The sequence below is a fragment of the Trichomycterus rosablanca genome, chromosome 20 (genome assembly GCF_030014385.1).
Source record: "Trichomycterus rosablanca isolate fTriRos1 chromosome 20, fTriRos1.hap1, whole genome shotgun sequence".
In the NCBI taxonomy this organism is placed as follows: Eukaryota; Metazoa; Chordata; class Actinopteri; order Siluriformes; family Trichomycteridae; genus Trichomycterus; species Trichomycterus rosablanca.
In genome coordinates this window covers 13,738,935-13,753,728 of record NC_086007.1, presented here as the reverse complement: position 1 = coordinate 13,753,728, position 14,794 = coordinate 13,738,935, and the positions used below count along the sequence as shown (strand labels likewise).

The 14,794-nt window shown below is 42.7% G+C and overlaps 1 protein-coding gene across 7 annotated transcripts in view; it reads right to left on the bottom strand.

The window, feature by feature from the left end:
- The window catches only part of bcas3 (BCAS3 microtubule associated cell migration factor), a 409,318-nt gene that overhangs the window by 90,847 nt on the left and 303,677 nt on the right, over nucleotides 1–14,794 (bottom strand). The window contains exon 23 of one of the 7 annotated variants that reach the window (XM_063016967.1): nucleotides 5,223–5,468. The exons of the other annotated variants lie outside the window; for them this stretch is intronic. Coding sequence (XP_062873037.1) covers nucleotides 5,464–5,468 — 5 coding nt within the window. The 3' untranslated portion in view covers nucleotides 5,223–5,463. Of the gene's footprint in view, nucleotides 1–5,222; nucleotides 5,469–14,794 lie in introns of those variants that run through there. 7 annotated transcript variants of the gene reach the window in all.

Sequence of the window (14,794 nt, the reverse complement as noted above, 5' to 3'; positions counted from 1 at the left end):
AACTTAGATTATTACTTTAGCAGTTTTGTATAGACAGTGGCGGTTGCTTCGGCTGAGACTAGTATTGTGTCATAACAGGCGTATTTCGTGGGCAGTCGTAGCTTAGTGGTTAAGGTGCCAGACTAGTAATCAGAAGGTTGCAAGTTCAAGCCCTACCATCGCCGGGTGGCTACTGTTGGACCCTTGAGCAAGACCTTTAACCCTTAAGCTTAGATTGTATACTGCTTTGGATAAAAGCATCTCCTGAAGCTGAAATCAGTGACAAAGCCACTAAAGATATCATAAGGGGGCATATGTGGGCACACCATATACAGGCCCATAAAGACGGATATTTGAGATACAAAAGCAGTCTAAATCATTTCACCACTGGTCAGTAGGTTCTCAAAAATGAGAATTTTAAAGCATATCTACAAATCATATGGTCAGTGTTAGACCATGTCACCCCTGGTAAGCACTTTTACATTAGTGATGATCCCTGAATAAAGACAACTAGTAATCAAGATGCAGCGAAACCCAACGAGAAAGACAGAATCCAGTCCGAAAATCAATCTTAGAATGTAAGATCAGGCTAAACTAGACCATACATGGCCTCTCAAACAAAGCACAGAGGATCTCCCAGGTATCACCTGACACAAAGATGATTATAGCACAGAGAGTAAAGTGAGAAACACTGAGCAAAAGGAGAAGATGGTGACCAAAGCCGGGTGTGATGTATTCAAGTTGGCACTCATTTCTCATTGTGAGCAATGACGAGCCCTGACCCCTGCTTGACAAGGCTAAATGTGGCAGAGAAACAGAGAGAGGTTGATGCTCATATTTGGTTCCCATGCTGTCATATTTACCCAGTACTATTTTGGATGTTCTCCGTGCTCCCTGCACCCTAAACTGCTCGCATCCTCTCCTCCCTCTGAGCCCTGGGTTATGTGAAAAGCCAGGGAGGAGAGGAGTGCCAAACTGGCCATCCCGGCATCCTAAGTGCCGAAGCGCTCCCTAAGGGTCATGTGGCCAGAGAAATAGGGGAGGGTGGCTTTTCTGGAAGTGAGCTGAGGCCAAGGCTTGCACTTCTGCTTCCTGACCAGGCAGTCATACACAGCGACCCTGCTAAGTGCTATTTCCTATATATTCCGCGTTTTAAAACAGTCCTCCAGTATTGCCTGTTATGGTACAATACTAGTCTCAGCTGAAGCAACAGCCAATATCTATACAAAACTGCTAAGGTGATAATGTGAGGAGTTAAATTGAGTCATGCATGTATGTATAACTCCTGCAGTGCATGACTACCTGATAACATCACTGTTCACATGACATAAGCACATGCTGCAGGATTACTGACTGTAAATCAGACCCAGGGGTGACAGAAATGCAGCCTTATACACTAAATGCTTTGTAACATTTACATCTTCAGCATTTAGCAGACGCTTTTGTCCAAAGCGACTTACAAAGTGTAAGGAGCCTTGCTCCAGGGCCCAACAGTGGCAACCTGGCAATGGTGGGGTTTCAACCACCAACCTTTTGCTTACTAGTCCAGTACCTTAACTGCCAAAAAATTGGTACTGCTCTTTATCCTATTGAGGGTCATGGGGGGTTTGAATCACTGGCCGAAAAATTGAAAACAACCAGGACAGGTTGCCAGTTCATTACAGGGCAAACACACTCACACAAAGGGCAATTTTATATCTCTAATTAACCGGACTGCATGGAAAGGACAAACATCACTCGACCTAGGAACTGAACCCAGGTCCTTCTTGCTGTGAGGCGACAGTGCTACTCACCATGCCACTGTGCTGCCCAATTGTAAATGTTTGGGTTGATTAAAGCTTTTCAACGGTACAGCTTTTTTGGGACACCATCCTTGGTTATTTAAGACAAGGCTACAATACAGGGGCACTACAGTTAATACCAATACTTGATGGTGTCAAATACTGACTGTATAACAGCTTTGTCTGTGAAATATTCTCCATTTTGTATGTAAGACTACACATAAAAGCATTTGGTCCTAATCAACAACTACAGCTTCAAACAAAGTTTTATTAGTAGTAATAATCTAGGCCTGAAAGCAGCAGATAAAAGAAGCAATATTTATTACTTGTCTTTTAGCAAGCTTCATTTTTCTGTCCCTTTCACCCACAAAACAAGCACATAACACTGATATGGATGTCCACTCTTGAGCTGAAACCAAGCTGCAACTTTAGCCTGTATATGTGTGTCCATCCATCCTGGAACAGAGCTATGATATCTTGATGAGTTGCATGCTGCAGCCTGATCAAAGCACTCTACAATCTTGCTTGCTAATTGCACAATTATCTTCAGAGTGGTTCTAAAGCCAAAGCTTCTTTATGAGGCTGTGTCTAATGGCACTGGCTATCAGTGTACGCCTCTTGTGTTCTGATGTACCGCTACAGGCCTGGCTTTTAAGAGGAGCGGCAGAGCCACGGCAGCCTTTAAAGGATGTTTCTGTTTTACAGAGGCTGCCAGGTTAAACCCCTCTAAATAAATCTAAGCAAATGGAGCTGGTTAGGTGGTCCGCGCATCTACTAGTTGAGAGGCGGAGGGAAAGGAAAGCTTTAAAAGTCAACACGTACAAAGGAGATGTATAGAGGATGACTGGAGCGGCGTCCAAGTACCAGGGATTTAATAACAAACATCAGACCTTTTGCATTTGTCTTGGGGGTGTTCATTTAATCATTTAGTAATCCTGGGTAAAGAGGTTCAGAGCTTATTCCAGGAACACTAGGCGTAAGGTATAAACAATCAATCAAAAGGTGTCAGATTATGGGTAAGCTCTCTACATATACGTCATCCTATGCTCTCCCTAGAAGAGGGCTGTCTAAATTCTTAGATACCTTAAAATGCTGCCTACTGAGGTGCCTTATTTTAAAGCTATAAACTGACCGAATAACAAGGGAACATCCGATGCTTCCTTAGCGGTGAAGGCAATCCCAGCAATTTTGGTACACGGAGGGAGATCTTTGGTTTGAATGGCCTGAGGCTATCTGTACTAGCCTGGTAAGCAAAACTGCAGGGATGTAATCGCTGTCTAAGTAGTTTGTCCAGATAATCTGCCTTATAAGTTTGATGTCTTATTAGAAACCTCTCAGCTTCTTAGGTAGGCAGTAGGCAACAAGGCAGCTCACTAGGTTTTCAGACAGACCCAATGACTCATTTTCATAGCCAAGCAATTGAGGGTTAAGAGCCTTGCTCAGGGGCCAAACAGCAGCAGTGGTGGGGCTTAAAACAGCAATCCTCTGACTTCTACCACTGTGTTTAATTGAAATGTCCCTGGGATGTTTTGGGTTGTGGGAAGAAACCCATGCCAACATCCACTTTGATGGTAGATAAAGACAAGAATTAAACCTTGGTCCCTAAGGCATTACCACTTCTTCTAGTGGACTCATCATGGGGACTTTGTGGGATGAAATGTGATTATCACTCCAACTGAGGCCTGTCACGGTTCCAGTCTCTCCCCTTGGCATTGTGGTTCCAGTGTTTTGTGTTGCTTTCGTTTCACCTCCTGGTTGTTGGTTGGTCCTTAATGTATCTCACCTGTCATCAATGATCCCTGTGGTAAGTTTTATATTTAAACTCTGTGTGTCAGGCAAAGTGCAAATTGCATTTTTGTTAGTGCTCCACCAATCCTTGTTTCAGCTGACCAAATCCTGTTTACGCCTAGTACTTTGATTCATGATTTTGCTGTGCATGACCTAAGCCTGTTATCTTACGTTATCTCAAGTCTGATTATAGATTGTCCAGTTTCTCTGAAGGCATGTGTACTGACGCCTGCTCTGGAATCTCACGCTGATTATTTGAACACTCCCAATAAAGCACTCACCGGATTTCCGCCCTCATATCTTGCCCCTTCTTGCCATAGCCCAAGTACTTCTGTTTTGCACTTAATGCCACTCTTAGACAAAAGTTCAAAGGCTAAATATGTCTTCCTACGCCTATGGCTTCCCACCAAACGCCATCAACCACCGAATAAACTCGAAAGAAGAAAGCGGTCAGGCTGCCGCGGCAGACAGACTTCCCCTCTTTGCAGCCTCAAGGACACAAGGAGCCGTCTAATGTAACACACACCAGAAAAGTCACCAGCGTCCAGGACTGCAAAGTAGTCAAAACACACTCATCCCTGATGTGTGGCCTCTCGAATGGACAGAAACGTGCTGCCAGAACATCGAGTAGTCTGGCCAAAAACCAGATAAACACAAGGATGCAGGTTGAGTCCCAGAGTCCTCATTAAGTCGTCGCTTCTAATCCATCAGTGCTTGAGCCTAAACGGTGCATTCTACCTGAGTAAGCACATACACAGCGTGGATTTTAATTTGGGCAGAAAGTGAAGACAGAGGCTGTGAATCCAATTAACTCGGAAGTGGAAAAAAGCTTAAATCTGGCAGCCTTCGTGGAGCCAGTCAGAAGTGGCGCTTCGCACTAGAACACACAGGCCAGTGCACTGTGACCCCAGGATTTGTCACACTAATTCAATCCTTCTGTGGAAGATTAAATAGGTGAGGCTTAATTGTAGTGCGAGGTAACGGCCAGCTGGCCTCTGGCTGGGAGAAAAGCGAAGGCGCTTGATTTGGAATGAATATCCTCTTCAATCCATTTAATACTTTTATAATAAGCTTTTGGAGAAAAACACTGGCACTTTTTAATCTCCTCTTGCTCATTTTCTGTTTAGGATGTAGCAACTGTTGCTTTTTTCACAGACAGGATGAAAGAAAAGAAAGAAGTACTCAGTGTGTATGGTAAAACCATGGCTAATTAGAGACAGTGGGTAATGAGGAGCAACAGAGTAAGGTCAATCTGAACATTACTACCTACTGCTCCCTTACAAGTGGATTAAAACTTTTGACTTTAACTGTATGGCATGGATTAGAATTTTACCAACAGTTCATTTACAAAACAATTGGAACAGTTAATTAATTGCATTGAATGTTTAGTGTGAGGTTTCAATAAATATGACAAAATCTGCGGGGTCACAAATACAGTGGTACCTTGTAACTCGAAGTCCTCTAAACTCAAAATCTTTAAAACTCAACACCCTTTGTCCAAAAATGTCTACCCTTAAAGTGCACGATAAGCAGCACCACCACACTCCATAAAAACAGCAGCACAGCAGCGCAAAAGTGGTTTTGCCACTTCTCACGTGAATGCACCCTTACTAAACTCGCAAAGGAATGCGGTATTCCAAGACCTCTATGATTAAGAAGCATAAGGAAACAATAAAGATGTAAAGTGCAGGTTTTATTGTATTTAACTGTTTTTCAATTGTATTTCAGTGTTTTATATTGGGCGGCACGGTGGTCAAGTGGGTAGCACCGTCGCCTCACAGCGAGAAGGTCCTGGGTTCGATCCCTGGGTCGGGCGGTTCGGGTCCTTCCTGTGCAGAGTTTGCATGTTCTCCCCGTGTCTGCGTGGGTTTCCTCTGGGTGCTCCGGTTTCCTCCCACAGTCCAAAGACATGCCGCTAGGCTAATTGGAGACACCGAATTGTCCCAGAGTTACCTAGCAGCTCGGATGCACAGACCAGTGCATTGTAGTGCCCAAGCCCGGATAAATAGCATCCGGCGTAAAACTGCGCCAAATCCCGCCGGCGACCCCTAACGGGAAGAAGCCGGAAATGCCGACCCCGTAACCGAAAAACGGGACAAAGGCTGAGGAACAAGAAGAAGATTTCTGTGTTTTATATTATACTTGTGTTATTTTCAGTGTCAAAAACAACCCCATTTTACATGAGCCTGAAATATATGCAGTTCCACGGAACGCATTAACAGGTGTCCCATACATCCTTATGGGAAAAAATACCTTGAAACTCAACGCCACTCCCAGAACCAACTGACGTCGAGTTTAAAGGTACCAATGTATACATTTTTCTTATTCCTTACAAGTGTATATTAATGTCAGACTTTAAATAAACATCATCTCTGCTCAGTCAAATTAGAGTTTAAAACTTTATTACTTGCAAGCATCAACATGACCCATTTATTATAGATGCACCTTTGTTTTTTTAATTATCTTATTAATTTAATATCACTGTCAGAACATTAAGCATACTAGCAAAGTAGTGATTGATTTATGACACCGCTTTGTTTTTCAGATCATTTTTATTCATATATCTGGTGCGTCGAGTCATGACGGGCCCAGCTCTATTGCGAAACATTGGGCGCAAAGTAGGAATACCTTTGACACAGTGCCAATCCATCGCAGGGCTTAGGCTATTTCCCCATGACTGACATAGCCAGTCATGCCTGTGTAGACATTTAAACCAGGACCTTAGCGGTGGTGGGCTAGTGTTATAGATTACTGCACCACTCCAGAACCTGCTTTGGTTTTCTCAATAGACATTTTGGAAAATCCAAAATAAAAATATATGTTGACTCAAACCAAGGAGCTAAGACATGAATAATAACCCAGTATTAAACTTAATAATTGAATTTATTGTACATACACCGATCAACCATAACATTAAAACCACCTCCTTGTTTCTACACTCACTGTCTATTTTATCAGCTCCACTTACTATATAGAAGCATTTGTAGTTCTACAATTACTGACTGTAGTCCATCTGTTTCTCTGCATGCTTTGTTAGCCCCCTTTCATGATGTTCTTCAGTGGTCAGGACTCTCCCAGGACCACTACAGAGCAGGTATTACTTGGGTGGTGGATCATTCTCAGCACTGCAGTGACACTGACATGGTGGTGGTGTGTTAGTGTGTGTTGTGCTGGTATAAGTGGATAAGACACAGCAGCGCTGCTGGAGTTTTTGAACACCTCACTGTCACTGCTGGAGTGAGAATAGTCCACCAACCAAAAATATCCAGCCAACAGTTCCCCATAGGCAGCTTGAAGATGACCAACTCAAACAGCAGCAATAGATGAGCGATCGTCTCTGACTTTACATCTACAAGGTGGACCAACCTTAGGTAGGAGTATCTAAAAAAGTGGACAGTAAGTGGACACAGTATGTAAAAACTCCAGCAGCGCTGCTGTGTCTGATCCACTCGTACCAGCACAACACACACTAAACACACCACCATGTCAGTGTCACTGCAGTGCTGAGAATGATCCACCACCCAAATAATACCTACTCTGTGGTGGTCTTGTGGGGGTCCTGACCATTGAAGAACAGAGTGTAAGCAGGTTAAAAAGGTAAGTAGAGAAACAGATAGACTTCAGTCAATAATTGTAGAACTACAAAGTACCGTGGGTCTGGTTTCCCAAAAATCAAAGGGCGCAATGCAGTAACACACTACGAACAGGCTCGCCAATCCATTTCCGGCTCTTGAAAATGTAGTCATATCCAATTCCATACAGCCCTTAAAACCCTTGTTGCTTGTAGAACACCTACGCTAGCTGAGGAGTGCTGCCTGTCTCAAGCTAGTTTTCTAAAGTTTTCCACCAATGCTTGAATCAGTGGTTTGGACAGACAGTAAATGTTGCTTTTTTGTGTCTGTGAAACATCCGATCTGGACAGAAAACGTGTAAAATCTGCCACAGTACTTATACAGCCTTACAGGCGTGTAAGCATTCAGCTGCTTAAGTAAAACAGAATATGTAATAATTCTAACCATGTCACAAAAACTGTCAGACATAAAATAACTGAGACGACAAGAAACGCTTCAAAAGCAACAAAAGAGGTACACCGAAGCCCAGATGGTGGATAAATAAGACGATTGGACAGGCCGACTCTCTGGACGGACATGAAAGAGTCAGAAAAAATCTGCCATCAGAATGTCTCCCTGTATCCCAGTACGTTGGTAATGTTTTGCACAGACTGAGTCTTAGAGGGACGTCCGAGAGCTGCTCGCTCAGCTGTTTTAATATTTAGTTTCTGTGTCTCCTTATTTCCCCTCCGCTCTAATCCGTCACACTTCTGCAGATTATCAGCAGAGGCCGAGGATTACACCAAAAAGAGCAAAAACTAATAAATGAAGTGTAATCTACCGAGCTCTTAATCCTGAGAGGTGAAAAGAGCAGAGTGGCATCTCTGTGTAAGCAGCACACAGCAGGCCAGGCTGCCTGGAGGTATGAACGTCATCCAGCGTGGCGAATGCACAGTGGGGAGGATGGTAGGCAAGGAAAACTAAGCTGAGGAGGTCATTCTTTCTGGCCAGGAGGGTACAGTGCTGGGGGCCAAACGGCCGTCTGCAGCACAGGCTCTCGTTTAGGAGAAACCCAGACAGAGGAGCTGGTAGGGATAGGGTCATGGTGTACTGACCGATAGCTCAACTGGGCAGTCTTCTCAAGGCCTGTGGTGTCATTAGGGCTGCCACTAATGACTATTTTTCTATCGATTAATCTATAGACTATTTTATCGATTAGTCAATTAATCTAAACGATTAATTTTCCTCCAAAAAATGTAATTCAAAATCTCATTTAAGCTTCTTTTATTTTAACAACAAACTGTATGGAATAATAATATGGCACAAAACTAAATGTCCACAGGGTTTATGTCCATATTATCAAATTCTCAAGTGCTCCATATTAAACAAAGTGCAAGATGTGTTTATGGTATTCCGTACACAAAGCAAAGTGCTTAAACTTATAGCAGAAATAAAATAGAGGTGGGCACGTCTCATTAAGTCCAACGTACAGTAAAGAGTGAGCCCAGATTCTAACCTACACATTCACTCAAAACTTACTTCACATTCTAAGCGATGTAAACAAAGTGGTAAGTGTTTCACATGAGAAGCTTTTTGCACTTTGAGCGCCGCGGCAACCGCAAAAATAGCGAGACCAACGGAGCGAAGTGCACAACTGTCTAATTGAACACGCTTAGAAATAAGGTATTCCAAGATCTCCGTGATTAAGAAGCTTAATGAAACAATATAGAGGTAAAAGTTTTGCCGTTTCTCATGCGCCCTAACTAAACTCGCTAAGAAATAATGTATTCCAAGAGCTCCGCGATTAAGAAGCTTAATGAAACAATATAGAAGTAAAAGTTTTGCCGTGTCTCATGCGCCCTAACTAAACTCGCTAAGAAATAGAAAGTCAAAATCATATAAACGGTTATATGAATGGAAACATTGTAGAAATTAAAAAGGATCATTTATAAACATAGTTGTAAAAATGATGCATTGACTTAAAATATTAACGTTGGCACATTTTTTGTGTCTACGTCATCGACTAGATCAACCAATCGTGGCAGTCCAGACTCTTGATCAACAAGATTTATCCAGGGATAACCTGGCTTAACTCAAACACCACTCCTATGTTTGAACATGCTATTTCTACCCCATCATGCCATCAGAAATGTTCCCAGACCATCTTTAAACCCCTGTGCTGACTTTTTTATATGGGCAGTACAGTGGCACCTTAAAACTCAACGCCTTTAAAACTCAACGCCACTCCCAGAACCAATTGACACTGAGTTTCAAGGTACCACTGCACTGGAGTTGTCACTGTGAGACTGTTACATAAAGATGCCAAAAGGATGGCATCCCCATGCCCAGTTTTTATAGGGATGATCCAAAAGGATAAACATGGTTTAGCTTGACTGGTAGGTGTTAAGTTGGCCAACACACACAGACAGGGTCTAGTATTGCCCCCTCTGTCATGGGCAACTGTTGACCTCCAAACTCAAGGCTACCTGCTGACACACAGCACGGCCTAACACATGCTTAGCTTTCAGACCAACATGCCAAAACAAACCCCGCCCACCTTTCGGCACCTCTACGCCTCTATCTACTGCATCGGTTGACGTCTTCATCTGGACCCGTCTCATTTTTTGCCCCAGCTCCTAAGTTCTATAAAAAGGTTCGTCCTCACCGCTGACGAAAGAGGGGATGGTAAAGACCCGGACACTCACAAATCCGGGGGGTTAGGAGAGGGTGAAAGTGTGCTGATGAGGCCGGAGCATTCACACCAGCTTCTGACCGTCGGCTGACCCGTCATGCTCGACAGCTGCCGTGTTTGAAGTTCCCCTCTCGCCGGCTCACGTTTCGCTCGGGGACTTTTTCCTTACAATATCACTCAGAGGAACAATCTGCTGCGCTGGATGCTTCGCTATCACCCAACCCGATTCTACTTCAGCCCAGGGCTTAGCGCAGGCTACCCGAACACCTCTGCCTGATTTTGACATGCTGCTACTAGGAAAGCCACAGCTATTTCTGTAAAAAAGCTCACCGGGAACATGGACGGATCACAAGTGACCAATGTGTGCACACAAACAGGGACAGATGCAGAGAGACAGGCTAATGCTACTATATCCTGATGATGAGAAATGAGGCTGTACTGTAAGTGAGGTGCGGTCTGCTCTCAGGCCTTCAGAGGTCTACTCCAATATACATTTCCATACTTCTGTTTCATTTACAGTCAGTAGTCGGTGGTAAGAGCGCAGTTTCCTGGTAGCATTGCCTCGAGCACATGTGCAGTTTTAGACTGTGAATGCTACAAGAGTAAGAAAGCAACTTTAGCACTGAACAGACCTCCAATCCGGCAAAAATGCACCTAGCCTGCCACCTCACAACTCTTACGCTTGACTGATCAGCCCTGCTGGAGCCTGCTTTTTTTTTTTTTACTCTTTTAAACACACACGCCCAACCACCTAAGGAATATACAAACCTTTCCTAAAACAGTCTATAATATATATGTAATTATAACGTAATAACATAATAATAAAATATCATTACATTAGGATCTTCATTTCTAAAACTAAGTTTATTGAGGGATTTTTTAAAAATGGCAACAACATTTCTTATTATTTACTTACACTTGATACAATGGTGTAAAAGATTTTCCTGCTGTCACTTAGCTACAGTTGGTGACTCCTCTGTGCCCATATAAACCGTAAAAAAGTGGCTACACCCATTAGAATGAATGACAAGCATCACAATATGAAGTGCTACAAAGCTTTTAACAATCCAAGCTTTTAACAAACCAAGCAGAGCAGACTTAACATAATCATATTTTCTTATGACCGGGATTTTTAAAATCTGGTAAAATCAAGTTTTAACTATATATTTATTCGCATATTAACGCCTATTTATTAATAGTTTTGGACAGCTGATAACAGTCTTTGGTCCAGAGCACACAGCGTCAATTTTTTCCAAAAAAGCTGTAATGCTGATTCATCTGACCACAAAACACATTTCCAGTGTGTGATGGTCCATCCTAGATGCCTCCGAGTCCAGAGAAGTCGATGCCGCTTCTGGACATGGTTAACATAAGGCTTCTTTTTTGCACAGTAAAGTTTTAAGTGGTATTTGTGCATGTATCTCTGTATTGTAGTGCTTGACAAAGGTTTGTCAAAGTAATCCCTCACCCATGTGATTATATCAGCTATTGTTGAGTGACGGTTCATGATGCAGTGCCATCTGAGGGATGGAAGATCACGAGCGTTCAGGTTAAGCTTGCGCCTTTGGCCTTTACGTACTGAACCCCCCCTTCCCGATTCCTTAAAACGTTTGACGATATTATGCACTGTAGAGGAGAAATATGCAAATCCCTTACAATCTTTCTTTGAGGTACATTGTTTTTAAACATTTCAATAATTTGCTGACAAACTGGAGATCCTCTGATCATCTTTGCTCATCAAAGACTCAACCTTTCCTGGATGCTGCTTTTGTATCAAACCATGATTACAATCACCTGTTGACGTCACCTGGGTTCGCTTCACAGGTGGAGTGGTCCGGGTCCTTTTTGTGTGGAGTTTGCATGTTTTCCACCGTGTCTGTGTGGGTTTCATCCGGGAGCTCCGGTTCCCTCCCACAGTCCAAAGACATGCAAGTGAGGTGAATTGGAGATACAAAATTGTGTTTGAAACTAAAGAATCTTAATAAATAAATATGTATATATATATATATATATATATATATATATATATATATATAGATTCAACTTTCTTTACACTCCGACTTGTCACTCTTCTTCCACGACTTCTCCTATGAAGTTCAAGTAAAGTTGAGAGGTGAGGAGGTCAAGGCAGTTGGGTTGCTGGGCTATTTGGAAGGAGGCAGACACACATGCTGTCTGGACGCTTGGCTTCATGCGGGGGTCGAGAGTGTGTGTGTGAGTGTGTGTGTTCTGTTTGTATCCCTCACACTTGCGTGCACACATTACAGTTTTCCAGTGAGGCCTGGGCCCATGTCCCAGATCCACACACGTATGCACAAAAACACACTTCGACTCACGCAGTCCTTCGTTCTCATTCACACTTTATATTCACGAGTAGCTTTTCTCTCCTCCAGCTCTACTCAAATAAACAAGCACATAAGTCATGAGGTCTATGAGATGACAGTCCACAGTTTACATTGTCCACTGAGAAGCTGGAAACAAATACAAACCTGCAGAGTGATACTTTATTTCCACTAGCAAACATGTGATAACATTCACATACTGTTGCTGAGTGCTTATTAATGTGTCTCTCCTGAACATTTATGTTAAATCGTGGACTGGTGTTTACACTCTATAACTAAAATTAGAAGTAAATCTACACTAATACTGTTAAAAAACAATAAATAATAATAATTTTTTGCATAAATGCATGTCTGATTAGCAACATTGGAGCACCACAGGGAACTGTGCTTTCCCCTTTCCTCTTTACCCTGTACACCACGGACTTCCAGAACAGGTCAGACCTTCCACCTTCAGAAATTTTCTGATGACTGTGTAGTAGTCGGGTGTATCAGGGACGGGCCGGAAGATGAGTACAGAGACCTTGTGAGCAGCTTCGTTGAGTGCTGCAGGAGGAACCATCTGCTCCTAAATGTGTCCAAAACTAAGGAGATGTTAGTGGACTTCAGGAGGAACAGGACCACAATTGGACCTGTTACAATCATGGGTCAGAACGTAGAACTGGTGGACACTTATAAGTACTTGGGTGTTTGGCTTGATATCAGACTGGATTAGAGGGCTAACATGGAGGCTGTGTACAGGAAAGGGATGAGCAGACTCTACTTTCTGATAAAAGTATATTACATACTACATTTTTATTCTATTTATTTAAATACATACTGTGTACAACATTACTTGTGTACTTTAATACTTTGTACTTTAATACTTGTGTACTGTAATACTTTTTGCTTTAATGTATCTTGAGCTGCTGTAATAAGTGACTTTCCCTATGGGATTAATAAAGTTATCTATCTATCTATCTATCTATCTATCTATCTATCTATCTATCTATCTATCTATCTATCTATCTATCTATCTATCTATCTATCTATCTATCTATCTATCTAATCTATCTAATCTATCTATCTAAAGAATGCACATCAGTTAGTAAAACTGGGACTGATAGATTCTGATGGCACTCATGCAGCATTTAATTATGCTAGCCCACTATTGCTGGAATCCGGGATTTGAATCCTAAGGGGTGCTACTGGCCAGTCAGGCATCCACATACAGACATGACTGGCTATACGTCTGGGAAAAGGGGTGGCCAAGATCCTGCGATGGATTGGCATCATGTCCAGGGTGTTTTAATGCATTGTGCCCAGTGATTCTGTGGAAACCAGACCCACTGTGACCCTAATCAGGATAAAGCAATTGTAAAGTATGAAAATGAATACATAATAAATGTTCTGGCTTCACTGGTTGGACTGGAATAGGGTCCAGCAGGAGAAAAGCACATTTTGTGCTCCTACAAATCAAATCCTGGTATAAAATAAAAAATAATATAAAAGATTTAAGTATGTAGAAATATCTCAATTTATTAGGGATTAATTGGGGTGAAAGCTTTACAAAGTGTTCTAACCCATAAAACTATCAGTTTTCTGGCTTGGATATTTGATGGCTTCCTCCTGACCACTGATAGCAGTATTGTACCAAGTCTTTAAAAACATAAGAGAAAAAAATCCTTCTATTCTCCTCCTGTAAACAGTTTATAATCGAGCCTGATCCAGAGTACCAGCAGGCTGCACGACCCACCCTCGTGCACTTTTTTTAAGCCGGGGTCCTGAGCTGTTGGCCCTGGCTTATTCCTCTCAACACCCTCATAAAGATGACAAAGCCCTGATCAAAGGCGCTCAGTGGCCCCTGGATTTATCCAAGTGCAGAGTCACTCACAGTGCAGGGCAGCAAAACAAACGCCACACACAGCGTACGCTCAACATACACACACTCGGAGATCACGTGGGATCTTGGACCGGACTACAGTGCCGAGTCGCAGGCAGGATGAGTCGTTTAAAAGCCACTCAGAAGCCTGCTGGGCTAAAAGCAACACCAGAATACAACAGAACGCTACAGAAAAGCTAGGAAAGAACAACCTGGCCTTAGCACATCAAAACAAAACTGGTTAATGGAGAAGACAGGCTATCCGACTGCACCGAGGCTCTGCAAAAACCATTAACTAGCTGTTCTGTAGTCTGTGATTTCCTATCTCTGTCCTCCTATAGCCCGACCTGCTGCAGAGTCAGGTTTGTGTTTCTCAAGGGTAAGAAAGGATTGAGTGGTGGGCATGTGTGGCATTGAACTTGACCGTCTGAACCTCTAGCAGTCAGTAACCTTCAGCACGCTCAGCAGGGAAGTAGAGAGATGAAGGCATGCAGGGGAACGTGTGTTCGACTGAAAGCAAAAACTCATAGTGTGAAGTTTCATCTGATCACTCTAAAATGATTTAAAGTAGCTCAGAGTAGTTCAGATCTGACAGAGGGATAAACTAATGAAAATGTTAAGAGTGTGAGAAGCATGTGTGTAAGCACTCATATATAGACTGTGGGCTGCTCAGATCTTTCCCCCCTTCAGGCTGTGCAAACCAGTTTTGACTCAAGCGACATCTAGTTGAGCCAGGCAGTAGGACACTGATGTGACAGATGTGATTATTGCTGTAATATTGATCAAAATAAGAAGTTCGTTAA